The 27,559-nt window shown below is 40.0% G+C and overlaps 2 protein-coding genes and 1 long non-coding RNA gene across 4 annotated transcripts in view; 2 read left to right on the top strand and 1 right to left on the bottom strand.

The window, feature by feature from the left end:
* Positions 1-27,359, top strand: LOC140500798 (uncharacterized). The gene is made up of 2 exons (XR_011965890.1): positions 1-444; positions 26,695-27,359. It is a non-coding gene; the product is annotated as an uncharacterized lncRNA (long non-coding RNA).
* On the top strand, positions 442-9,833 carry PPP1R3G (protein phosphatase 1 regulatory subunit 3G). The gene is made up of 2 exons (XM_072603733.1): positions 442-2,697; positions 7,529-9,833. The coding sequence occupies exon 1, from the start codon at positions 961-963 to the stop codon at positions 2,146-2,148; it is 1,188 nt and encodes a 395-aa protein (XP_072459834.1). The 5' UTR covers positions 442-960; the 3' UTR covers positions 2,149-2,697; positions 7,529-9,833.
* Positions 16,276-27,559, bottom strand: part of LYRM4 (LYR motif containing 4) — a 211,744-nt gene continuing 200,460 nt past the window's right edge. For both annotated transcript variants that reach the window (XM_072603739.1, XM_072603736.1), the window contains one exon: positions 16,276-16,684. In XM_072603739.1, the coding sequence (XP_072459840.1) occupies positions 16,616-16,684 (69 nt within the window). In that variant the 3' untranslated portion in view covers positions 16,276-16,615. The remainder of the gene's footprint in view (positions 16,685-27,559) is intronic.

Below are 27,559 nucleotides of genomic sequence, written 5' to 3' on the forward strand. Positions count from 1 at the left end.
CCCCCCCCCTTCGACGATGCCTTTCATTTGTTTGCGGTTTGGACTGGAGAGATTTACCCAGAATGGATTCCACCTGGAGGAGAAAAATTGCAAGAGGTAATGGACTAACCGATCATCAGCAAAGCATTGTGTGCAGTTGTGACTGGTATAGTTAATTATGTGCGAAATTCTTCATTTACTTTATAAAACCAGATGCGACCCGAGGGGAAGTGAAAAATGGCATAAATTACTCTACCCTTTGGCAATCATAATTTACTTTTTATACAGTCCTTCAAGATGTGTAAAGCTTTACATATGTTATCTTATCTGGTCCACACAATAATCATAGGAAGAGGATGCTGTGGTTGTCTTTATGCTGCAGAGAAGTGAACAACTTCAGAGGGACCGATACTTGCCAGGGTCACAGAGCTAATAAGATTCCTGTGGACACTCCAGGGAAATCAGGTAAATTGGTTTTGATGCCAAGTAGTTTTATTCTCTCTCTGTATCTCCAAGCTATTCCACAACCCCGCCCTCCAACCCTCCTAAATTACGTACTGTTTTGATGTATCCAAATTGAGCCACGTGAGTTGAACCCGTGCCAGAAAACCTTGCCCTGAGATGGTGAAGTGTCCCCTTCCCACTAATTAGGTCCCTCCCACAGCCCATCACAGGTTCGATCCCAGGACTGGATCCATAGAAGGGCTATCCTTCCGTTGGTTTCCTCCTCCCACCCCTGCTTTTTCCCCCTTTTCTTTGTCAGTATCAGCTAAAACCCGGAGACTCCGAAGTGGAACCGCTCTCGATCAGAGCCTTGGGCATATTTGGGGTTGGGGGAGACTCAAGCCGGAGAGAGCTTTCCCCCCTCTCTGTAAACCTAGCGGCTGGTCAAGAAGCCCTAGAGTTCACGAGAGAGACCGCAGGAAAGGAGCCGCCCCATCCAGGAGTCCCAGAGGGGCTCAGTCGGGCCTCAGTGATTCCATGGAGACTCAGGCTCCCCACATCCTGAGTTTGGAACCTTCGGGGGCGATGACCCACGAAGACCCACCGCTAGCTGAGGAGAGCTCCGATTCAGGGACCCCAAGGTTGGGAGGGAGCGGCGGAGGAAGCTGCCACAGCTGTCCGGACGCCCCGGCTCGGGGCCCACCCTCTCTGCCTAGGGACAGCCCCCAACTCCCCCAAAGAGATGCCAGCCTCTCGGAGCAGGAGCTGCTGGATGCCCGCCGCTGCTGCCTCGTCCGCTCCTTCTCCCTTCCTCCGAGCCCCATCCTAGAAGCAGCCAAACGTCTTCAGCAGCAGAAGCTGCAGCCCGGGGATCCCGGCGCCGAGTGGGGCGCGCCGGCCCAAGAGGAGGAGCTGCTGAGCCCGGGCGCCTGTTGCACCAAGTGCAAGAAGCGGGTGCAGTTCGCCGATTCTCTGGGGCTCAGCCTGGCCAGCGTGAAGCACTTCAGCGCCGCCGAGGAGCCGCAGGTGCCCCCAGCCGCGCTCTCCCGCCTTAAGAGCTTCCCCGGTGGGGAGCGGGACCTGGAGCAGATTGGGGACCTGCTGGCCGCGGCCTTCTCCCCGTTCCGGCCGGAGGGGAGCCGCCCCGCTCCGGCCCCAGCGCCGCCGCTGCCCCGCCTGCAGCGTCTCTTCCAGCTGCCGGGGCCCGGCGGAGCCGCCTCGGAGCGCCTCCTTCTGCAGCGAGTGTGCCTGGAGCAGGTAGAGTGCGGCGCGCCTCCCGCCTACGAGGTGAAGGGCTCGGGCCGGGTGGTGAGGGGCGCGGGGCCCCGGGAGGTGACCGTGCGCTACACCTTCACCGACTGGCGTACCTTCCTGGACTTGCCCGCCACGCTGCAGCCCGGCCGGCCAGCACAGCTGGAAGCGCAGGGGCGAACTCACCTAGACCTGGGGACCGGGAGACCTGAGGAGGGGGCTGGGGAGCCGGGCGAGCCGGACACCGAGCGTTTTCACTTTGCCCTGTATTTGCCTCCGGGACTGCTCGGGGAGGAGGAGCAGCAGCCGGGCTTCGACGTCCACTTCGCGGTCTGTTACCGCTGCGCGCAGGGCGAGTTCTGGGACAACAACGGCGGGGCCAACTACACCCTGCGCTACTCTGCCAGCCGCTGCCAGCCGCCGCCGCATCCCACGCAGGTGCCTCCTGAGGGCAGCCCCGAGAGCCCTCACTGAACCGCCGATCTCCGCCCCTTTCCTCTCCATTCCAAATGCAAACACTAGTCAGGTGCTCACGCTTGGAGACTTGGGGGACTGGGGAGAGAGAGACCTAGGGAAAGAGGCAGGGACAAGCTCAGGAAACTTTGGGTCTCTTTTAATGACTTGCAGACTCGGGCTGTGGAAATTTTTCCGGATGATTCCATTTCTCACCCATAAACTTCTTGTTTGGTTTTTTTGTTTGTTTGTTTTTGTTTTTTGAGGGGGCAAGGAAGAGGGAAGCTTCGAAAGCTATGCCTCTGCTGCTTGTTATGAGGTGTAAAGTTGGAAATTTGGGGAAAAGAACAATCCTCTTTCTCCAGGAATGAAGAGAAAGAGAAGAGGTTTCTTTGCCTTGGGAAAGGATGCCTTGTAAAGCACGAGACTGGGAAGTTGTTTTAACCAGGGGACAACTGAACCTGCCTCATTGTTCAGAAACTATGGGCTACAGCGACCCAGAAAAAAGAAGAAACTCTAACAGTAAGAAATCATAGGAAAAGAGGGCCCTGCCTACAGGTCCTTTATGAGGTGCGCTAAATCCAAGGGGGACATCTGTCCAGAGAATCTCCAGGGTTGGCCTGAGTTTAGATACATCAATTTCTCAGACAAGTTTGTAGCACATGTAAATTTCTTCCACTGTGAACTGTTGAATGCCCAAGATTTTTTACCTCCCCACTTGAAGCTGGTATAGCTCACCCATTTGTTGTCGTTGTGTTTGTCATCAAGATGATGACATGACTTGCAGTTGACTTTGATTTGAGTGAGGGAGGGCTGTGCAAGGTCACCAATCTCACTTTCTTCTGCTGAGCCATCTGGGTCCAGTGGCCTGATATTCATCAGGACATGGAGATGGTCCTTTCAGGCTAAAGTCTTATAGCATTCTCATTTTGAGTGAGATACACCCATTCAATGAATAGGCTTTTTTAAGTAGTTGTTCAAGGGATGTCCCCTTTAATTAAAAAAAAAAAATCAAACTACTAGGAGGAGAAGACCCTCAGGATTCCTGGTTAAAACAGAAACAATTACTATTTACTATTTTTGTATGAATGCTTTCCATAAAGAAGCATTTTTTAAAGGGCAATGGGATGCTCATTGAATTGTGTTTCCTACTTTTGCTGTCGTCAAGGCCTTGACTGACAAGATTTATTAGGTTGATAATACATGCACTTTAATTATTTTCAGTGCTTTTAAAACTTTGCTCCCCTCTTTCCCTCTCCCCTGTGTGGAAAAGCTCTGGTTTTCCATTATGCACTGAAATGTCTAATTTCTGCCAGCCCTAGCTAAAATACATATTTTTAATTTAGAGAGAAACTACTTTAAAAAAAAAACCCCTCAATATATTTTGCAGATTATTTTGAAGTGCCAATTATTTTGTCAACTTGTGAGCACAACAATTTCTAGTAGGTGTCCATAAGCAGGGATTTTTAACTGTAGCTATATTACAACTACTATTTAGCTCTGCCGTTAGCAATTAATACGTTTGATTTTGAAGACCAGGAACAACAAAAAAAAAACATTTAAAGATTGATTTCCTGGAGGGAAGGCAGTTCAATAACTTGACAGAGAGAGGTGATGAAACTCAATCTAGCAAGTAAAATCAGTTAAATGGAGGCCCAGTGTAACACATCTGTGCTGCTCCACTGCCACCTGGTTTATTGACCTAAGTTCTGTGATTGGACTGACTTAATGTGCTCTTCTTCTTGGCTGCCAGAAGTTAGAACTGGGTTGTAGCTAGCTATCCATCAATGACTAAATGAGGGTGGTGGTCTTACCTAATGAGAAACTGAATTCACATGTCTGTCCTCACTGGTATATGCTAGTTTTCAATTTTCTCTAAATATTTTATTTCCTACCATTATTTGTTTACTACCATTAATTACGTGTGAAATGATAGCTATTTGCAGTATCCCTGCAGCAATATGAAGAAACAGCAGGTTTTTAAAAAGAATTCATTGTGTTGATAAGAGTTGTTATTAATAAAGTACTGCCCTCATAATACTAGCTAAGCTTTTTCTTAGTAAATTTTGCCACTTGCAAGAAGTCTTTCATAGGCAATACTTTCAAACTGTTTACATTAGCAATTTTGGTTAGAATAAACACTTCTACCAAAAACTCAACTTGTATGTGTTATTAGTGCCATATATTATTAACTCAAGGGTTTCCTTTTTGTTTATAGTAATTTACAACAGACAACAAAGCAGTTTATCTGAAGTATGGCACAAACCCTGTTTTCCATTGAGTCTTTGTAACTTCATGGAAAACATGATTCTCTTTAATATATTTTCATCTTGAAGCACGCAATGCCTTAAACTGCAGAGATGTTTAGGGAACTTATTTTTGGATAGTGTCCTTTATCTTTATGATTCATGTCAGCAAATATTACATTAATAATGGCATACATTGTGGTAGTCAGAATCTTCTATTTAAATGTCAGATTAATCTTCATAAAACTAAAATAATTAAATATTTTAATTATGCAAGGTACTGTACCCTCACATCAACTCAAATGAAATATAATTTAGGAATTGATTGTAGCAACAGAAGTTTAAACAAAATACTTTTAAAAATCAAATGAGAATTTTTTTAAAGAAGGAATTTGGAGGTTTTACTTTTTCACCCGTTAGATTACCCTGTTATTACAAAATAAAGAGCCATAATATCAATGTGTAAACATAGCTAATAGCCAAAAGATATCTTTACTGTTCTCTGGGAAAACTTGCAAACTAGTTTTTCAAAACTACTGAACTGTGAAAAGCACTGTGAATACCCATGCCTTTTGTGTAAATTAGGATAAATCTTTGCAAATTACTTGAAGTCAATTGAAAATATTCAGTTAGATAACTTTATTTTGAAGAATCTCAGTTTGTATTGTAGATCACTTAAGTATTTTATGGTGAAATGTGAGATTTTAAGAGGGGCTAATATGAGTGATTCAAAACCTGTGCAGTATTGTCTCTGAGGTAAAGGAATGGGAGGTGTGTATGTATTGCCAAACACATTAAAGAAATCTATATATACACACAACAGAGAGGTATTTTTTGTGATATTATTCCACCCCTTCTTCAGTAAATGGTATTTGGTTTGGTATTTTAATAATTTAAAATTTCTGTATAGCTCCAGTGTCTAGAGGTTGAATATCTGTTTAATTCTGCTTTGCTGTCTTTTGTCATTGCTGGAACATGGAAAAGCACTGAACTTCCAAAGACAGACTAGCTTTTCTTTCTTTCTTTTTTTGGCAAGGCAATCCAGGGTTAAGGGACTTACCCAGGGTCACACAGCTAGTAAGTGTCAAGTGTCTGAGGACAGATTTGAATTCAGGTCCTGCTGATTCCAGGACCAGTGTTCTATCCACTGCACCACCTACCTGCCCCCGTCAGCTATTTCTGAAGTCACCTGAATCTGCCACTGAATTTGAGCCTAAATGGTGAATGTGAACATTTACATAATAGTGAAACTTTTCATTCATCTGTTTTAAATCTTTAGGAAGAAATGGGTAGATTTGGGAAGTTTAAATTTCTCCAGTGGGATTCTAGGGGGGACCCAGTCTAATGAACCTTCCTGAATGTCTTAGTTTCTGATTAGCCAGCTCCATGGGTCAAAAAGAAAAGAACTGGATACATAGTGAATGATCAAACATTCTCTGACCCCAAGGAGCTTACATTCCATCCAGCTTTTTCTAACCAGGATTTTTGATGATCTTGATAAATTCCTCTGGGGGCAGGACAAGAAAATCCCTAAAGTCCATCCTATTCCTGGCATTCTGTGGGTTTCCCAAACTGTCTTTTTATTCTGACAGTTGAGAAATGAAAATGTGAGTTCTTTCCCTGAAATTTGGATCCTTTCTTTCATCCCTACCATAAAATGTCAAATCACACTGAAGCAGAGCTTTCCCGTTCCATTGTTGGAGAGCTTGAAAAGATACAATTTATTTCTAGTCGGCTTGTTAAAAACATCCTTTCCCAGGCACTGTAGTATAAAAGCATCACATGGATAATTTTAGGATGTTAATTTTGGTTTTCAAGTCCTGACTCAGTTTAATGTTTTACTTCTTCAAAGTCGTGGATTTATAGCATTTGTAGGATTATTGTGATTTCTATCATGTGCTGCCTGTCAGAGATGCTAATAACTGCCAGATGGAGGGAAGTCAGTTTCCTTTTCTATGACATGAAAGAAGTTTTCAGGTCTACTACAACTGGTAGATTTGCAATTCCACATTTACATATGGGCTGGGGATATAAGATTTCTAGGCCAGAAGAGGAGCCTTGTGGTAGCAGTAGTTAGTGCTGAAGAAGTATATAAAACCACTAATAAACCATAGTTCACTCACCTTCAGACCAACCTCTGTCCTGAACAGTCTCAGAAGTCCAGGCCAGGAGGCAGAATTCCAGGGCTGGGGCTATGAGGATTGATGATGAGCTAAGTGATATCAGTAGGGAAAGGAGCTGGGAGGATTTGGATTTTTTGACTTGTGTCCTATGCTTCCTTCCATATGGAAAAGTGCTAGTTACCTTCTAGGTAAATGGGCAAATGTCCAGATGCTTTCTGGGAGAGCCTGACCCCAACCATCTGTTCATGACCATGTACCAGATGTGTTTAACCATCATTCAAGGTCAGAAGGAAAACTGTGTTCATATGACTTTCTAGATCGCTGTCACCTAACTGGAAGTCTCTAAAACTCTTTAATAAATAGTCCATTTTGATGATCCTTATTCCAAAGCCAAGGGGTCTGTAGGCATGTTTCCTGTCTGCTCTTTGTCTCAACAGTACTCCTCTGGAGCTGTTCAGCCCTGTCAGCTCTTTCAGGAGGCTTTGTATATGTGTTTTGTAGAGTAATTTTCTGACATTGGCTGAACAAGCCCCTTTTGGCAAAAAGAAACTGAGTAGTATCTCAACTGAATATCAATTCAGAAAGGTCTAAGATCAGGGTGGCTGGGGACAGGAGTGAAGCATATAAGAAAATGAGCAGCATCTTCAAGGAAGCCATTGGTGTAGTGACTTCAATTAGGAAACGTACTTAAAAATAAACATCTTTGGAAACTCGGAAATCATTTGGGGATAACTAATGGAAATGAGTTTTATTTTTAAACAGATCAGTGAGATCCCTCTGCCGATGATGTTTACCCATCTCATTTACGTTGTTAGTGTTGTTCAGCCCACTGTCGTTTAAATAGCTTATCTGATACCATTTGTAGAGGGTGGCAAATAAGGATTGAAAAGAATCATTCAGTTGCTTATTGGAACGTCAAATAAGGGCTGAAAAATGCAAACTGAGTAAACTAGAACAAGGAGTCTAAAATGAGCTGTTTGGAGTGTTAGATATTTTTGGGTTTAAAAATTCATGAATGTGTTTTCATTGCAGATGGTTTTTATACAGAGTTATGTGTGTCGAGGGAGCATACTACTAAAGCTGATGAGGATTTACATTCATGGAGAGAAGATCTAGGAGATTTGTGATTTCAACCCTTCTCTTGACATATGTGGGGAGTCTACAGCCTTTTCATGGCAGTAAAAGTGTCTGTGCATATACTAAGTGGCTACAAAGAGTCCTTATTACCAGTTGACAGTTTGATTCTTTAAATTTTCACCTTGTAATAGAACGTTTGGAAACATTTTAGTGAGCCCAAACCACATTACCATTTTACTTTCAGTTTTGTTCAACTTCTCAACCGGGAAACAGGATGGACCCTTTTATGACCCTATTTCATAATTCAAATAAATACCCTAGGCTTACTCTAGGTTCTTTAGGTTGTGATTTTCCTTTTGAAGTCACAGGCCTTTGAATTCATTAAATTATTCTTTTCATTTGCCTTTTGATGTCCATGTTTTTATCTATTTACTGAAAAAAAAACCATTTATTAAAAGCCTGTCTTATGTAGAGCCTGGGGAGGGGGAATCCTTGTGGCGGTTCCTACCCTCATGGAGCTTTAGGCCACAAAATATATTATATCTTGAAAGAATTATTTGACACATATTTAAGAAAGCTTTTACCTTAAAAATGGATCTCTCCAAGTTATTTGGGACTTTATGTTATTTAGCAGCAAGGCATAAGAAAGTGGATTTATTTACATGGCAGTGTGGTGTATAAGAGCACATTCTTTTGAAAAATTAGCTTGGCATTACGCAACAGTGTCTACCAAAGTAGTCAATTAAACCCAGTTTTGTTTAGTGCTATGTATGTGGTTCATTCTTAATACATGCCTCTTGCAAGTGTGCAACTGAAGTATTCTTCTGTTCTTCCAAGCACAGTGATTTTTTATGTCTAGGCTTCTTAGATACCTGTAGTCATCCCCAATTCTGCCTTGAGACTGTGAAGGGGAACTTTCTTGTTGTTTTTAGTAGTTTTTGACATTTCATGACCCTATTTGGGGTTTTCTTGGCAAAGATATTGAAGTGGTTTGTCATTTTCATTTTACAGATGAGGAAACTGAGGCAAATAGGATAAAGTGAGGGTTACACTGCTAGTAAGTGTCTGAGGCCAGACTTGAACTCAGGAAGGTGTGTCTTCCTGAATCCAGGCCTAGCACTCTACCCACTGCACCATCTTGCTGCTCCCAGAAGGGGAACTCCCAGGCCTATTCATTCATAACCTTCTCCTTTGCCATAGTATACACGTATTTTGCAATCACTGGTGATTCTTACTTAGCTCAGGAGCTGGAGTAGGAGGCACTCGTCTGATCAAACAGTCATTTTGGCCTCTGCCACAGCCAATTTACTCAGTAACACAGGAAATGTGAATTTTTCAAACTTGGAATTTGAACTGTCTGAGTAATTACTTTCTGTAATAACTCAGAAAGAAGGTCCTTTACAAAGAGACTTCAGATAATATAAAGAGATGAGCACTAAGTGGTATTGTAGCAGAAGCCCATGTGAAACATAATAGTATGCTTTCAGATAAATAGGTCAGGGATATCTAGTTTAGTAAATCAGAGCTCACCGTTACATCCAACAGTTTTCTTTCTATCTATCCTACCAAGATTCCTCCTTTTTTTTTTTTTTTAAATTGCTGGTACTGTAATTTTCATTAGCTGTTCTTGTCACAAGTGTTTTTAAACCCTATTTCTTTGGGGTCAAAGAATGTAACTTAGTTTAACCAGGCACGGGGCTGGAATTTTGAATGCCTCAAATGCTTGTACTCTGCCTTCTCAGCCTTGCATTTTTGACTTGCTGGTGAGAATCGGTAGTATTGTAAGCTCTGTCTCCATCGGGGGCACTCAGGCATAGGGTAATGGGAACTATAGTGTTAGAACCCCTTGGCACATTTTCTGTTTTCAAAAACCCAACAGCAACAAGATTGAGATTAACTAATTTTACGTTGTCTATTTTTGGATAATTACCAGAAACTTTAGGAAATTCTTTCTAACAATGCTACTTTAGTTTTGGGACTCACCAGTGAGATTTGCCAAGTGTGTATCACCTGTGAATAACTTTCAAGCTGTTTATTTAAGCTTAGAACTATTGGAAGCAAAATATGTTCCCAACTTTCCTTCTGGATTTTTAAAAGGTCAGAGGTGCCTTTGTAGTTTGGAAATACCTTCTCCTTTTCGAAGGCACTTTTACCCTCCCTGTATGCCATGCCAATGTTCTGAGTTAATTTTGTTTCATGCTATACTTAAAAACTACCGAATTCACAATCCTGGTATGAATAAAGATGTTTGAAAAATCAAGTTTCTTGTTTTATTTGGTACATTAATGTGTGATCAAGAGCTCTGTCAGATTTTTGTTTATCCTTCGTTCCCTAAGAAGACCAGGACATCAGGGAGGCAACACCACGACAGGCAAGAAAATTGGATTGAAGAGAGGCAGGGCTGGGCAAAGTCACCAGCCTCACTTTCTCCTCCAGAGCCTTCTGGGGCCAGGGGCCAGATAGAGATCAGTATGAATGGAGATGGTGCTGGATGCAGTAGGAGACCATGGCCTTTTTAAGTTAAGGTCTTTAACACGTCTCAGCTTGACTGAGGCAACACCCATTCAATGATCAAGGCTGGGTAAGAAATGAGGCAGAGAATGGCCTCTTTTACCTTGTCCAAAAAATAGTAAAAAAAAAAAAAAATAAATCTGGGAAGGGAAGACCCTCAGGGTTTCTTGCCAAACAGAAACAATTGCTATTTACATTCATTCTGAGCTAACCAATGAAAAAGTGGGGCTTGGACTGGGACCTATTGGTCAATCAATGAGAGTAAGAGTGATTTGGGTTTAAGATATGGTCCTTAAGAAAAAATCTAACCTGTAAACCCCAAGGTATCTTTTGAGTTTTGAGGTATGATATTCTTTGTAGACAGAAGGAAGGGAAAGAAACAGAAAGAAAGAAAAGGAAGGAAGGAGAGAGAGAAAGAGGGAAGGAAGAAAAAAAAGCTGTGTTGCCCATCTGGCCATTTCCAATTGGGTCCTCAGTGAGGCAGCTCCCACTGTTCCCCATGGAGGTCATTGTTTGTCCTTCATTCTCAAAGATGACAATGACATCAGGGAGGTGATGCTATGACTTGCAAGTGAATTGCATTTAAGTGAGAGAGGGCTGTGCAAAGTCACCAGCCTCACTTTCTCTTCCAGAGCTATTTGGGTCCAGTGGCAAGATTGTTGAAGTGTCCAGATACTAGCTGTTATGATTAAAGATAAAAATGAATCCCTGATTCTGTATAGATTTTTATTGGGGTGCGATCCAGCCTTTTGTACACCAACATAAAAGTATTATTTACAAACCCACCAAAGAAAAGCATATTTTCTTGTATGTTCATGTAGAAACCACATCTTAAGAAAAATGCAAAATCAGAGATCCTCTCTTTGTAGAAAACATAACATTCTCTGCTGCCTGTGTAGATAAGTTATTTTCTTTTCTTATGAATGAAATGATTTGGGTATTAGTAGTGTGATTTCTTTGTCCAAGTTGGACCTCAATCTGGCTTCCATTCCTGTCACTTTATTGAAACTTTAACAAGAGGTTATCAGTTGCTTCTTTATTCTTGACAAAGGACTTTTCCTAGGTCTTCACCAGAATTTAGGCTTCTCTCACTTGAAGTCCAGGACTGTGTTGTTAATATTCAGTTGTTTTCAGTTGTGTCTGACTCTCCATGATCCTATTTGGGGTTTTCTTGGCAAAGATACTGGAGTGGTTTGCCATTTCCTTCTCCAGTTCATTTTACAATTGAGGAATTTAGGTAAATAGGGTAAGTGATTTGCCCAAGGTCATACAGCTAGTGTGTCTAAGGTCAGATTTGAACTCAGAAAAATTTTTTCCTGACTCCAGGCCTGGCACTCTAGCTACTGCACCACCTAGCTGCCCAAGTCTAGTACTACATCATGCTAAATGTAGTATGGCAGTAAATTTTCTAATTTTTTTCATGCATGTTAATTTTGTCTAGTAGGCAGGGAGGTGGCATAGTGTGTAGAGTGATAGACCTGGAGTCAGAAAGACCGGAGTTCAAATCCAGCCTCACACACTTTTTAGCTGCGTGATCCTTTTAACAAGTCACTTACCTTCATCGTCTTCAGTTTCTTCGTCTGTAAAATGGGGACAATAATCGCACCTAATTCCTATGGTTGAAGATAAAACATTTTAAAAGCACTGTGTAAACTTAGAGGGTTATAAAATGCTAGGGTTTTAAATTTTATTATATATTTTGTTCTTGTTTTATTAGTTTCCCCAGCTAGACTAACCTTTTTGAGAGAATTTTCTACAAATCTTGAGACACAAGTAGGCATTCAAAGTAGTATTTAAAACCACTGAATCTTAGGAGCATTTAGGGTTAGGGTTAGAGGCTTTCTTAATTTGTTGATTAACTAAATTATTAACCCAGGCCATCACCATAAAAATTTTTGATGTGAGTTTATTTAATTCAATATTGCTCCTCTAAAACTTAGCAAAGCTCATCTGTATTGGGGGAATGGGAGTTGGGCTAAAGGAAGAAGCTCTGGTGAGCTCATATCTATTTGCAGATGAATCTGAAATCTTTACACACAGCCCTCATCTTGATCTATCAATCCTGCATCACTGTCTGCCTGCTGGATAGCTCCTTCTGGAGGTTTCTTCATCCTAATCTCAACAGCTCCAAACTAGAACTGATGATCCTCTGTTAAATCTTCTCCTGCTTTAAGCTTCCCTATTTTTTTTTTTAAAGGCACCCTCTTCTTCCTTCTCATTCTAGGCCATACCTCAATCCTTTCCTCACCCCTAACATTCAGATGGTGGGGAAGTCTTGCCTCAGTCTCCTCTCTACCCACTCAGCCACATGTCCTATCATATCTTGCCTGGACTACTGCTGCTCCTTTTCCTATTCATCTTTCACAAGTTTAGCTATGGCACTACCCAACTCATATGGCCTTAAGAATAAATTAGAAATATCTTGACATTTAAAACCTTTCACGATCCGTATCCCAGGGAAGCAGCCAATCTTTTTGGAAACAAGACCCCAAAGGGGATGTAATCCTGTGACTGTGCATAGCCATCAGCTTACCCTGGATACCTCTCAATACCCCTCTCTTTACCCACATAGCCATACTCAATCAGTAAACATTTATTAAGTGCCTCCTATACATACATACATACATACATATATACATACATACATATATACATATATATCTGCCAGACACCATGCTAAATACTGGGGATATAAAGAAAGGCAAATGACAGTCCTTGCCCTCAAGGAACTCACAATTTAATGGGGGAGACAAGTAAACAAATCTGTACAAACTATACAGAAAATAAACAGGAAATATTTAACAGAGGGAAGGTATTAGAATTAAGAAGAGTTGGGAAAAGCTTCTTCTAGAACATGGGATTTTAATTGTGCCTTAAAGGCAAAGCTAGGTGGCATGGTGTATAGAGTTCTGGGCCAGGAGTCATGAAGACCAAAATTTAAAGAGAGCCTCAGACATTTAATAGCTGTGTGACCTTGGGCAAGTCATTTAGTCTACTTACCTCAGTTTCCTCATTAATAAAATCGGGATAATAGCAGCACCGATTTCCTAGGGCTGTTGCGAGGATCAAATAAGATAATAATTGTAAAGCCTTATTAGGGTAGTGCTTGGAACACGGTGTTTTATAAATGTTAGCTATGAAAGGAAGCCAGGGAAGTCAGTAGGCAGAGTTGCAGAGGGACATTATTCCAGGCATGGGGGACAGCCAGAGAGAATGCCTGGGACGAAAAGATGGAGAAGAGCATGGAGTCCAGTGGCACTGGAGGAATGAGTATGAAGTACTTTCAGTGAACCCTGGAAACGTAGGGGTGGGAAAGGGCTTTGAATGCAAAACAGACAATTTGATCCTAGAGGTGATGAGGAACTGCAGTTTACTAAGATGACATGGTTCAACCTTTTGTTTAGGAAAATCATTTTGACCCCTGAAGAAGTAAAGTTATAAGATGGGGGGGTGGGGAGGGAGGGAGGGAGAGAAAGAGAGGGGAGAGAGAGAGAGAGAGAGAGAGAGAGAGAGAGAGAGAGAGAGAGAGAGAGAGAGAGAGAGAGAGATACTGAGACTGAACTAGTCCCTTTCCCACTCCTAAGGTCTCTCCCTAGCTCTAATATGCTGTGATCTTAAATTAAAAACCAGCTCACTGGCAGGTTTACAATTTTAGGTCCTGTAAATATTTATATGATTCTATCCCAAGACCAAAGTCATTAATAATACATTTACTCAGCATAATGTACAAATGTAAGGGGAAATTGGAAAATATCTTAACCTGCTTTTCTCACTGGTTCTTTCTGAACTTCCCAAAGCCAAGTGTAAGAATCTATTTGAGTTCATGTTTGTCTCCTCAAGCTAAAAGCAACATTCTTTATGGGCACAAAAATGTCATCTTTGCTATTTGCAGAGCAGATCATAGATTTACAGAGGAAAGGGATGGTCCTCTGAAGTCACTTTGTCTCATTATACAACTGAGCCCCATGGAGGTTTAGGTGACTTGACTAAGGCCACATGTTGTTAATCGAAGATCTAACATTCAAACTCAGGTTTTCTAACTCATCGTTATCATCATCATCATCATCAAAACTAGCACTGATATAGCGCTTCAGGGCTGCAAAGTGCTTGACAAATGTTACCTTTTTTTATTCTCACAGCAACCTTCAAGGCAGGTGCTATTATTATCTTACCTATTTTACAAATGAGAAAACTGGGGCAGACAGCAGTTAAATGACTTGCCCAGGGTCACATCTAGTAAGGGTCTGAAGCTGAATTTTAATTCACCTAGCTGCCTCAATCTAGCTTTTTTTCTTTTAAAAATTTACAAATATGTATATATAATATGTGTGTATGTATATATAAACATACATATATGTGTATATATGTATATGTACATATATATATCTAAAAATTTGTTTTCATCAGACAAGATCTGCCTTCTTATCAGCCTTCTCCCCTCAACTGAAAAGAGGAGAAAAACAACACCCATTACAAATGTGCAGTCAATTACAACCAATGTTCCAAAAAAAAGTTTCATTTTACACTCTGAGTTCTTCATTTCTCTATCAGGAAGCAGGTATCCAATCCTCTAGAATCCTGGTTGGTCATTATGTTGATAAGAGCTCAGTACAATAGTATTTCAGCATATCTACATACCATAACTTGGACAGCCAATACCCACTTTGGATGCACACCCTCAGATTCTCATTCTTCCGAATTTATTTTAAACTTAAGTATAAACTAAGCAAAGAAAAAAAAAATTGCCATATACACAGCAGAACATGAGAGGATTTACTATAAAGCAATACATTTTTATTTCAACAAGACCTATATGATCAATATTACACATTGTTTTCAAAGCTGTCTATCTAGCTTTTTTTTTGTTTCCTTGTGGGTTTTCTGCTCTCTGCTGAGCACCTTTAACTTTTATCTCTACCCCCACCCCCTCCAGAAGGTTATAATTAAGCATGGATACACACACACATATATACATAGGTGTCTATAAATAGTCATACACATATATTTAAGACTGTATTATGTTCATTTCCACTTGTCACCTGTTTCCCTGAAGGCGTAGAGTGTCCTCCTTCATAAAGTAGTTTTCTAAATTAACCAGCTCGTCATTTCCTACACCACAGCAACATTCCAAACCGATCACAGTCTGTCTGAGACATTGTCTAGGAAACTGTTTCCCCAATTTTCTACATTCCTTCTATTCTTGGCTGTGTAGGTTTTATTCATACAAGAAAACAGATAACCAAAATTATCCATTTTACACTTCAACAATACCTCACCTCATGATATGGTTTAAGGTCTGATACTACGGAATCTTTTTTCTTTATATCTTTTTTTCCCCTGGTTCCTTTGAAGTTCCCGACCTTTTGTTCTTTTGAATGAACTTTATTATTTTTTCTGACTCTGTAAGATGGTTTTTTAGTAATTTAATTGGTATGACATTACTTAAATAGTTATGTAAAATTGTAATTTCTTCTTATATTGGCTTTCCCTGCCCATGAAGAATAAATCGAACTTTATTTGTATAAAAAGTGTTTTATGTCTATATTGGTATAGTTGCTGTGTCTGTTTTGACAGGTATACTCTCACATATTTTATACTGTCTAATCAGATTCCCATTCTTTACCACTTCTAGCTTCCTTTCTACCATATGTCAATGACAAGGTTTTCTAAAGAAATACATCCTGAAAATCTTCCCAACACCATAGTATCTGTGGTAGGGGACCCAGAAATAATAGTAATCACTCACATTCTTATAGACTTTAAGGTTGACAGTGGTGCTCCCATGGGACACAGAAGTAAAGGTCAGATCTAGGTCTTTCAGATCTAGGTCTAGGTCTTTCACTCAGGTCTGTAGACTCTAAGTTGGGAGCTCTTTCCACTGTAACCTTCTTCTTTTCTACCTGGAGATTTCATTTATGGTGACAGTATCTTTGGTGTGTATTCACTATGCCAACTCCCTCATCTCAGAGTTCGTGGACTTGCCCTTCCCACTATGTTGGTAGTATACCCTTGCCAGGCCTATGACATGGAGAAATTCTATTAGTATGAAACTTTAAGGTCTTAAGAGATTTTTAGAGATCAGTATTCAAAAAGTAGAACGTAACCAGGTGTAGGTATAACTGAATTTCTAAGTGAGACCATGATAAATTCATCTGAAGTAGAAAGCACTGTTGGACAAACGAGGCCACATCTTACATACTTTTTTTTATTGTCAAAAGAACAAAGAAACGCAGTTTTGAAATATTCTCCATAAGAAGTGATGAACTAGGACATGAAGGTGAAAAAAATATAATAGACTATTTTCATTGAGCTCCAGTTATACTGACTAGCACATGAACCATAGGAATCATCATCTAGCACTTAGACAGCAAAGGACTGGAAACATTTTTCAGTTTTTCAGCTTCTATTGGCAGAGAACAAGGCCTTTTTAAAGGTGATGTAAGAGGCAACAGAAAGCATGCTGGGAGATGTCGTTCGGCAAAGACTGCTGCTGCTGGTCCATGGCTGCGGCTAGAGAGCCACCCAACTTGATTAGGTCCTGGGCTTCTTCAGATTCTCAATAACAAGCTTGTCAGCTGAGTACATTTCACTAAGGTGGGTCTGAAAGGAAATGAAAGACATGTTAAGTTGGAGGATACTGGAAGAGGCGTGTACCTCAAGAGAAAAAGGAAAGACTTCAAATACTTCAAATTCAGGTTAAAATTCACCATTTTTCTTCTTTTGAAATGTACTTTAGGACAACTGTGTATTCATCATATTATCTTTTTATTTGGTGTAGTTATTCCCTTCCACCCACATCCCTCAGTCTTGAAATTGAAAGGAATTATACGTGAAGAATATTCTAGATTTTCTTCTCAAAGTGAGATGTTATCTCCACTTCATCCCACATATAGCTTGTTTGTACATAGTTTGCACATTGTCTCCTCCATTAAAATGTTTTTTTTTTAAACAAAGGGATTGGTTTTGTTTCTCTTTGCATCCCTACTATTTACTTAGCACAGTTCCTGACACATAGTAGGTGCTTAATAACTACTTGTTGATTTGATCGGCAGATGACAACCCCAGAGGAATTACTGCCTACTAAATAACTTTTGTTCCTGCTCGCTGGAGAAAAGCCCAAATGTGAACTGGTCACGGAGGTCTTTAATCAGCAGCTATACATATGGCTGAGAGAGTAATCGATCAGTCAGCAAACATTTATTAAGCACCTACTATGTGTTTAAACAAAATAAAAATAATTCTTGCCCTCACAGTGCTTACATTCTATTGGGTGGGGGGCAGACAATATGTACAAGTAAGTAGATGCAATATATCATCTATCAATGTATCTTACAATCATTTTGGGAGGCGGTGGAGGTAGTACTGCCCTAAGTTCTAGTCCAGGCTCTACCATTCACTGGATGTGTGACTTTTGGAAACTCACTTCAGACCTCTAGGACTTGGCTCTGTAAATGATGGGACTGGACTTGGTGGCCCCTAAGTTTTCTTGCAGCTGTAAGATTCTACACTTCTATGTTCACTTAAAGTCTGGCAGTTGTTAAATGAGATACAAGTACAGTCTTTGCACCTGTTGGCCCTGAAACTAGACTAGACTCCCCAGAGGATGCCTGGAGGAACTTTTTCAGTGGCTATTCCCCATAAAGACTGTGGATGAACACCACTGTATTCTAGCAAGAGGAGCTATAACTGGCTTTCTGCCACCTCTTGGCCCTGATATTCTTTCCCTCCTAACTACCTGCAAGCTAGAGCCCAGAAGCCCAAATGGTAAATACACTAGTAGATGAGGCCACTGAGATCTTTGCTGGAACTCTGACCTTTTGCTAGATATGTGAGTAACAGAGAAGAGAGAAACCAAAGAATGCAGGCAGCAGGCTGCCATTAGCCTCCTGCATTATCCTTTTCTTATCACCCTGCCTGAGTGGGCGCTTTCTCCCTTCTCTACTTTTGTGTAGCTCTTTGTTTACACCACTCATCTCTTAGTGCCTTGAATTACAGGAATCTTTCTCCTCTGCGAGACTATTAACTCCACAAGGGCAGGGAATAGATTTGTGTGCCCCATAGTACGTAGTACAGTGTCTTGCCCACAGAATTTCTAAACAGGAAGAATTTTTTGACAGTATCTAGTTCAAGTGAACTTAACCTATGGTCTATGACTTTTTTTAAAAATATATATTTTGATAACTGTATTTCAATATAATTGGTTTTCTTCATCATCCTTTGTATTTTTCTCTTTTTATTTATTGACCCATTTATTAATTTATTTTTTACCATCCTTTTTTTATATTTCGAGTTTCAAATTCTCCCCCTCTCTCCAGTCCCTCCCTCACCAAAGGAAAAGGTAAGCAATATATCAATTATACGTATATATTTTCATATTGACCATGTTGCAAAAAAAGAAAAAAGCAAGAGAAAGGAAGTGATAAAAGTATATTTCAATCTGCCCTCAGAGTTCATCAGTTGTTATGAGGAAAGCATCTTGGAAATCTGAAAGCACTTGAGAAACGTGCATGCTTTTTTATTATGCCAGTAAGGCCAATGTTCCACACTGGGTAATGAAGACAGAAGGAAACCTTGGATTGTACCCTAACTTTTTTCCCCTGTATACTGTTTTCTAAGTAGACAAATCTCCAATGAAGATTTCATTGCCCTGAATTTTCATGGAGGGCATTCAAAATGCCCTATCCTTTTCAACTTTAATAATTTCAGTTGTAAGTGAAAGAGGAACAATCTGCAAACAATACTTAAAAGCAAGTTCATTACAGTTTAGGACAATTATATTATTCAGATATACAAAGAATATTCTCACTAACTGGCTAAAATACAGGTCACTCTCACAGAATAAAGGCTGCCCTCTTCTTATGATACCTCTTTGAAAGAAAAGAGTATAAATATGTATGTATAGGAATACACTGAAAAATAATATTGATTACGTGGCACATGGTAGAAACACAACCTTTGACTTATAGATTCTTCTCATAAGCATTTTATTCCAAGGGTATAAAAAAGAAAAAATGTTTCTTACACAGTAAAATATTCATAGCAACACTTCTGTAGCAGTAAAGAATTTGAAACAAAGGCAATAGCGTAAGAAATGGGGAAGGTGAACTCAGAAGTGATGCAGAATGGAGTCAGTACAAGGGGGCTAGCTGTGGGGCTCAGTGGAGAGAGAGCTGGGCCTGGAATTAAGAAGACCTGAGTTGATATGTGGCATGAGACTACGAGCTGTGTGACCCTGGATAAGTCACTTAACCTATGTTTGCCTCAGTTTTCTCAACTGTAAAATGGAGATAATAACAGTACCTACTTCCCAGAGTGGTTGTGAGGATCAAATGAGATATAACTGTGAAGTGCAGCCTGGCACAGAGTAAGTGCTAAATGTCAGCTATCATTATTATCCTGAAAACAATTTATACAGTAACTATGACAATGTAAACAGAAGAGACTGAAATGAAACTGAAGGCTGTGTAATTTGACTAAGTCTATTCTGTAGAAAAAATAAGAAAATGTGTCTTTCTTCCTTCTTTACAGAGGTGGGGGGCTATCTACAGCTGTGGAACACGGCATACACTGTCAGACTTGGTTGATTTGTTGGCTAGTTTTGCTGACCTGCTTGTTTTCCCTTTCCTTTTAAATTCTTTATTATAAGAGATAGCTCACTGGAGAGGGGGAAAAAAAGTAAGATATGTCATTAAAAATAAAAAATAAAGTACTAAAAATAGTCTGACAAATATTATTAGCAACTGAAAATGGAAAGATAACTTGGTTTGTGTGGTCAGTAGAGAAAGTTCATGTCAGGTGTGGGAGGAATGTTCAACTTGCTTTTAAATTTTATTTTAACGTAATTTCTATCCTATGGTCAGCCTATGTGATTAAAAATGAAGTTTAGAAACTCCACACAGATTTGATAAAGACCCTGTATTTTTGTCGTGCTATGAGAGGAAGCAGCAGAATCCAGCAATATTTTGCCATTATCAAAGAGAACAGATACATCTGTTCCCAAGGATATGCATAGCACAGTTGAGACGCAAGTCACTGTGCTGTGTGTGTTAAAAGTAGTTCACTATGTTCCTTGGATTGTCTAGAAAGAGGACAAAGTTCTGGCCTCACTTCTTGGCCCTTCTCCCTAACACCCTGCCAGATTTTAGGAGACAAAAGCCCCACTACACAGCATCACACTTATTTCGAATACTGACCATCCCAAAGGACCAACACATCTTCCATTTAGAGTCATAATCATTTACAAGTGTAGCAGATCAAACAAAAAAAAGAGTACAGAACTGCACAAAAGTAAGCAGGCCCCAAGGTCTGCACCTCTTAAAATCAAAATGAACACACCACTTGTATACATTAGACACAAATCAAATCTGACATGAGATTTTTATGTTCAGCTGGAGAGAAGGGAATGAAATGAGTCCTTATTAATAAAAATGGTATTAAGAAATATCATAAAGATGAATGCATTTAAAAAAAGCATCATTAAGCAGCATGTTTCAGGCCCTGTACTGTGCCAATCTCTCCTTCAGTCTAAATTCCTTGAATGTCCTTGAACATGGCACTCACTCAGAGGAGGGTAACAGGCTGGTAAGAGGACTCTATATCAAGCCATACAGAGACTAACTGAAGGAACTGGTGATGTTTAATATGAAGAAACTCTTGAGATGCCTTTACGGGTGTATATGAAGTATGTGAAGGGTGATCAAGTAAAGAGGACTTGTTCTATTCAGCCGTGGACTGACCAGAATGTATTAGTTCAATATAAGGAAAGACTTTCTAATAGTCAATGCTATTCAAAAAATACTATTAGTTTACATAAAGCACCATGGTTTGCAATGTTGCATAGCTGTTTTCTCATTATTTAGAATATAGGGTTGTTATAACAATCTTGTGAATTAAATAGTGGGCTGCTTAAGGATAGTGAAATAATAATAAAATGTAATAAAATGTCAATGCAAATAATCAAAATGTCATGTGCACATAAAATTACAAATTTTACAAAATTATGTGATGTATTAATAATTATAACTCTTAACAATAAATAAATAATAAGTACGAAAGAAATGTGGAGATTGAAGGCTCCAGGATTGAAATACATTGAACCAACAGATGAAACTAGTATCTAAAAACACCTTGGCCTTCCCTTGTCAATATAAATAATTATAAAGCAAAAAAGATATTTGGATAAAGCAAAGGAAAAAAGGATAAAGCAAAAAGGATATTCTACTACAAAAAAAACCCAGTTATTTTACCCATCATCTTTATTTGAACCAACAAAGACATTGTTGAGAAGAATGAGATGATAATAATGAGGCAATAATGATAATTTACATTTATATAGTGCTAAGTACTACATAAAGCAGGAGGAGCTAGTTGGTGGGTGGCCCTAGAGTCATGAGCACTGACAGATCATCTTCCTGAGTTCAAATCTGGCCTCAGACACTAAGTATCTGCGTGGCCCTGAGCGAGTCACTTAACCCTATTAGCCTCAATTCCTCATCTGTAATATGAACTGATGAGGAAGTGACAAACCACTCTAGTATCTTTACCAAGAAAATCCCAAATGAGGTTACAGAGAGCCAGACACAACTGAAACAATCCAACAACAAAAACTCCAAGCACTATATACTTCACCGGATCCTCACAACAATCCTGTTAGGCAGGTACTCCTATTATCCCCATTTTTACAGGGGGAATGGGCTAAGCATCTGAGGTAGGATTCAAACCCAGAACTTCCTGCTAAAAAGTCCAGTACTCTGTCCACTCCCTCATAATGCCTCTGGAAGTCTTCAAGTGGAAGCTGAATGATGTGTCCAGGATGCTGTAGACAGGATTTGTTATTTTAGTAGGAACTAGACCAGACTGACCTCTGAGGTTCTTCCTAACTCTTAAGATATTGTGGATATTTCTGTCTGTAAGATATCCTGGAAGCATGTATACAATGGGGTAATTGGACCTGTTTTGGAAACAGGCTTAAAATGGCATCATTTGGTTTCATGAAATGTATACACATTCTGTTTCAACCCTCAACATGTCCATTTATTACTAAGAGAATTGAGGTGTTATATCTTACATTCCTCTACCCCCCAGTCCTGGGACTCCTCAAGGTTTTACTCTCACACAATTTTGTGTGTTGGGAAAAAGGCCCAAAGAACCAATTACTTCCAAGCTATTTGCTGATAACAACTTGAGGCATGTGTATTTTAATGGGGACTCCTGGAAACCAAAAAATATTAAAGACTCATTGGAATGAATCTATGGTGCTAGAATTTGAGATGAAGAATGTTTTGGATGGAGAGTTTTGGAACCAGTAGACTTGTGATCTCTAAAAGAAATGCTGGCTGTCACTTATTAAGATCAACTAGGTAGGTGGCCTATGCCATTTTTCTGCCCAAGGAAAGGGTTAAACTTACATTTTCTTGGCTCTCTCCGAACCAGCTATGTTTGCAGTTCACAAAGTGATTCTGCCTCTCCTCTCTTTCTGGCTAGATGGCAACGTACAGAGGTCATTGTTGCAGCCTTCTTATCATACATCACCTGTCATAATAAAACTTCTTTTCCAAACAAATTGCATCACTTTGACAGTACCCGTTCTATCTCCCAAATAATCCTCCTTGAAGGGAAAGCTGAATGAGCTACTCAACTCTGGGCTTTAAAGCATTTCTAGGATTAAAAAAACTTCAGCTGAAATTGTCTTCTCCTACTCCTCTTACAAGGACAAAAGTCTGATGGTGGGGTCACAAGCTCAACCCAGGAGTTATGTTTCTGGACAGGGCAAACTATTTAACCCCTCTAGGATTCAATTCCCCAATTTGTAAAGTAGAAGTGAGGAAACTCAGGCCTAGAGAAGTGATTTACCTATGGTCCCACAGTCAGAAGACAGCAGGTATGGCATTCAACCTCAGATCTTTTGACCTCAAATCTAAAACTCTTTCCATTTATACAATTTACTGTAGAGTGTTGTTGTGGAAAACAGTGTTTTGTAAACTTTAAAGGGCTAAATCGATATGAATTTTTGTAACAATTACAATCATTTCTCCATGATGACACTGGCAGGGGGTGGACAAATTCCATTTAGTGTCTAAGGCAGAAAGAAACCATTTACAAGATCTCCATTAGTACTTCTTTGGAGAGATAGAATTAGAAAAATGATAACAATATAGCCAAGAGTACATTTAGGGAGAGACTAATTAAAAACTGGTTTACTTGGCTATGAGACTTCTCGGCCTGTTTCCTGGTGGTAGAAGATTGTCTCTTTTACAAATAGTATTACAGCTTTAGGGAAAGAAAGAAGTTTGTGGGAACTTGTAGCCACATCTTCCAAAAGAATAAACTGTCAGGGAAAATAAATGACTACTGACTGATGGCAACTTTCGTGTACAATAACTGGTCAGTTGATGAGGATCTGGAAGGAATTTTCTTCCATCACCCTTCCCAATATTCTATATTGAAGCTCATAATTGATAAAGTACATGGTGAGAGTATTTTGAACCCAGTTTTGGTAATGAGAAACCAGAAGCAATGGGTGCATACTTTGATCCTATGTAGCAAAAACTCTGGATTCTCACCTCTGTTCCAGCATTTCCTTAGTTCTACCAAGAAAATCACTTGGTAGTCTCTTCCTTTCACATCCTAGGCTGCTGGAGCTAAAGGAAGATGACTCAGTGTAAATGAATCCAGTAGGCCTTGGCTCCAAGAAGAATTCTTTGCTTGCTGCCCTGCCCTATGAAGCCTGGAGCTCTGGACACCTTCCCAGCAAGGTTACTTTGGTCTTTAGCAGAGGACAAATTCATGCTCTTTCCATTCCTCCTTGCCCCATTTCTACCAGAACTGTGTTTGTGGTTGTGCTCACTCCCTGTGAAGCCGATGTGGCATAGTGGGAAAAGCACTGGACTTGGGACAGCTGCATTCACATCCTGGCTTGGCTATTTATTAGTTATATGATCTTGTTAAATTAAATCCTTTTATCTCTGGGTCTCATGTTCTTTATCTGTAAAATGAGGGGGTGAGGAGAGAGGATAGCTCTAAATCCAAGTCTCCATTACCAGAGGAAAACGAATAAGTACCATCAGATGGATTCCTGGACTGTCAGGCTAGAGTCACCTATTGAGGCAAGGATTACTCATCAAGGCATTATGTAACAAAGGTTCCAAAAGATAAGAGTGTCAAGGCAACAAGCACCTGATGTATGGTGTCTGGTTTGTTCTTAGAACCTGTTGGAGGCTTGGCTAAGGAAGCCCCAACGTCAAAACTGCGTAAAAGCTGGCACAGCAACAAGGACAACAGGAACTCAGGGGCCCAGAGAGTGCAAATACCTAAGGATGTTCTTCTGTCAAAGGTCAATCAGACTGGGCAGACAATCAGTACCTGAACTCATGCTTTGGGTCACCACAATCCCTGGAATCCCAGTGCAGCTATAATTAGCTACATCATGATGCAATCAGTTATGCTGATGCTGCAGGGCTTTCTTTATGAATAATTAACTTTCAATGTCCAATGTGGAGACTGGGGGGGATATATTTGACAAATTTTTGTTTCTACTTAGTACACTTCTGGAATACTTTTTCCAACTGGTACCGTGTAGAGTTAGTTAAAGAAGACTATTATTTGAGAAGGTAAAACTCCAGCAAATATTGGCAGAAATCAAATATTTCTACATTATCCATCATTATCTTGTTCCAAAACTAGTTTATCCTATGATTTATCCCAATATGAATAAAGCCCCCTCCTTTCCTTCCCTTCCTGCTGTTCCAGTTCCCTTTTATGTGTTGTCTTCCCCAATTAGAATTCTTAGTTGTCCTTTGTTTTTGAAGAGAACTGGTCATCTCACAGGCTGATGTCCTGACTTTGGTGGGAACTGGATTTAAGTGAGGTGCACAAAATCCTCAGCCTCATTTTCTCTTCCAGAGTAATCTCAGTCCAATGGCAAGACAAAAGTCAAGACCTACTGGTGATGGCCCAGGATGCAGTGGATGACCTTGGTGTCATCCCTCGAAGCCCTTCACAGTGCCTGCTTCAGCCACCCTCATGGCCTTTGGAACAAATTGTTCTCATCCACCCATTCTGCCAAAGTCTTCAAATGCTTGGGGTAGACACCTTCCTAACTCACTGATGAGTTTTATTTGCTGAGATGGTTTTACTGGGCTGCAGCCATTCAGCATGTTACAGCTTGCTGGAGTCATAGCTGAGAGCTGGATGACAGAGAAGACACCAAAGTGGATGAAGAGCCTTACAAAGGGCTCACCAAGGCCAGAGGTGCTAGTCCTCCTTGAACACCCCATATACCTCTTTCTACTGTATTAGTGAATGAAATGAATTTTCCCAATTTATTATTCTCTCTTTTTAAAAATTCTTTATTTTTTTTTTATTTTTTTTTATTTTTATTTTTATTTTTTTAATGTTTAACAATCACTGCCATACAATTGCGATTTTATCCCTCCCCACCCACCCCCCACTACCTCCCTCCCTCCCCACGACTGCATACAATTCTGTATAGATTCTACATATACTTTCCTATTGAGTATATTTTCACTATAGTCATGCTATGTAGTCAGACTAAGATAAATGAAAGAATCCGTATAACAAATCAGAACATGATACACAAACAGATACACATACACAAACATGATCAAAAATTCTTATTAAAAGAGAAGTGAGAGGGAAGATAGTAGAGGAAGAAAAGAGGTAGGATTAAGAAAGCAATGAAATGTTAGAAGGCCAAAGCCAGCAGATCATCCAATATAAGACCTCATTTTTACAGATGAGGAAACTGAGACCCAGCAAGGAGTTGTGACTTCCTTTCCAACTACTACTTTATCCTCCTTTAAAGAAACCTGGGTTTTTAGAGGTTGACAGGCTTGGGTACCCTATAAATAGGAAGGAAAAAGCATTGGCCCTTCATAACCTAGCCCCTTCCTACCTTTCCAGTCTTCTTACAGTTTATTCCACTAAGTGAATTTTTTTTCTTCTGGTAGAAGAGTGAGCCACAGGGAAGTTTACTGAAACCTATCTAAATCCCATGAGGCAGGCTCCCTGGTAGAGAGCAGGAAAGAGAATAGCAAGCATTCCAATGGATCTATGAGCTCAATGATTTATAAGTTCCCTCGAAAAAAGCAGACTGCCATCCATCCATGTCCTAGTCATCTTGGTAACTCTGGTCTATGTCTTTCCATAGAATGTAAACTCCTTGAAGGTAGGGACTTGTCTTTCTTTTTCTTTGTATTCTTTTTTTTCCTTTTTTCTTTGTATTCCCAGGGCTCAGAACTGTGCCTGACACCTAGTGAGCTCCCCTCAATCCTCCATGTGTGTGTGTGTATATATATATATATATATTTAAATATTTCCCAATTACATGTAACATTTTCTAAACATTAATTAAAAAACAATTTGAATTCCAAATTCTCTCCTTCCCTCTTGCCCCTCCTCCCTCCTTAAGGCACACAATTTGATTTCAATTATAGATGTGAAGTCATGAACAACCTATTTCCATATTAGCCACGTACACGGCAAGCTCTTAATCAATGCTCTGTCTTTGTCTCTGTTTTTCTCTAGAATGATTCAAGAAAGATAATCAAGAGTTAAATGTACTTGATTTTATTTGCCTTTTTCCCCATTAGATTATATGGAGTACATCCAAAAGACCGAGAGAAGACTGATGAGATTTCGACATTTGAAGATTGGCTGAAGAAATTGGGGATATTTGGCCTGAAGAAGAGGAAGGGACAAGACAGAGCTCCTAAACTATTTGAAGATAGTTGGAAAAGGGATTGGTTTGATTCTGTTGTCCCTGGGAGCTGGAAGTTGGAGGGATCCTTAAGGACAGAATTTCCAAGTGTCAGTGATTTATTTGCACACAGTCAGTAGGCAGTAAAAGTTCTTAACAGCTGGCTTTCACTGAGCCTCTATGCTTGGAAAACAGTGTTCTGGAAGATCACTATTTTCAGAATCAAGAATACAAGTGGGCCAGGGTCACAACAAAGAAGGATGGATCCTTAATAGTGAAAATAGCTTCCAGAACAGCAAAATAAAAGGACGTAGGAACAGAGCTATATCTGGGGGTTTGTTTGGGTGTTGTTGCATACCTTGATCCACGGTACTTGTGTGCTCTAGAGCTAGGCAGTGTTGGAAAACTGTATCCCTTGTATATTCACCAGAGGCTTTAGGCCCTGACTGTAACACATGCATTTGGAGTTACTGCAAATAATTACTCATGTATCATGGAGAGAGGAATTCTCTGACAAGAAAATGGGTACATTTATAAAAAGCAACATACAAAAATGTACTTCTTTGAAGTAGCTCCGTATCTGTACTATGTCAGTACAGAAAGTCAGAAAGGCTGTCTACCTGTCTACACCTTGTACCACTTTTACCTCGATATCTCTGATGGTGTCAGAAGTTGTTTTAGGACGAGAGGCTGGGCCCACTGAAGTGATTAAAATATAAAATATAAATATATATACATATAAAATAAATTTATCAATA

The sequence above is a fragment of the Notamacropus eugenii genome, chromosome 4, assembly GCF_028372415.1.
Source record: "Notamacropus eugenii isolate mMacEug1 chromosome 4, mMacEug1.pri_v2, whole genome shotgun sequence".
NCBI lineage: Eukaryota > Metazoa > Chordata > Mammalia > Diprotodontia > Macropodidae > Notamacropus > Notamacropus eugenii.

Excerpts from the sequence above, each read along its gene's own strand:
- PPP1R3G (XM_072603733.1), top strand. The coding sequence starts at position 961 with ATGGAGACTCAGGCTCCCCACATCCTGAGTTTGGAACCTTCGGGGGCG.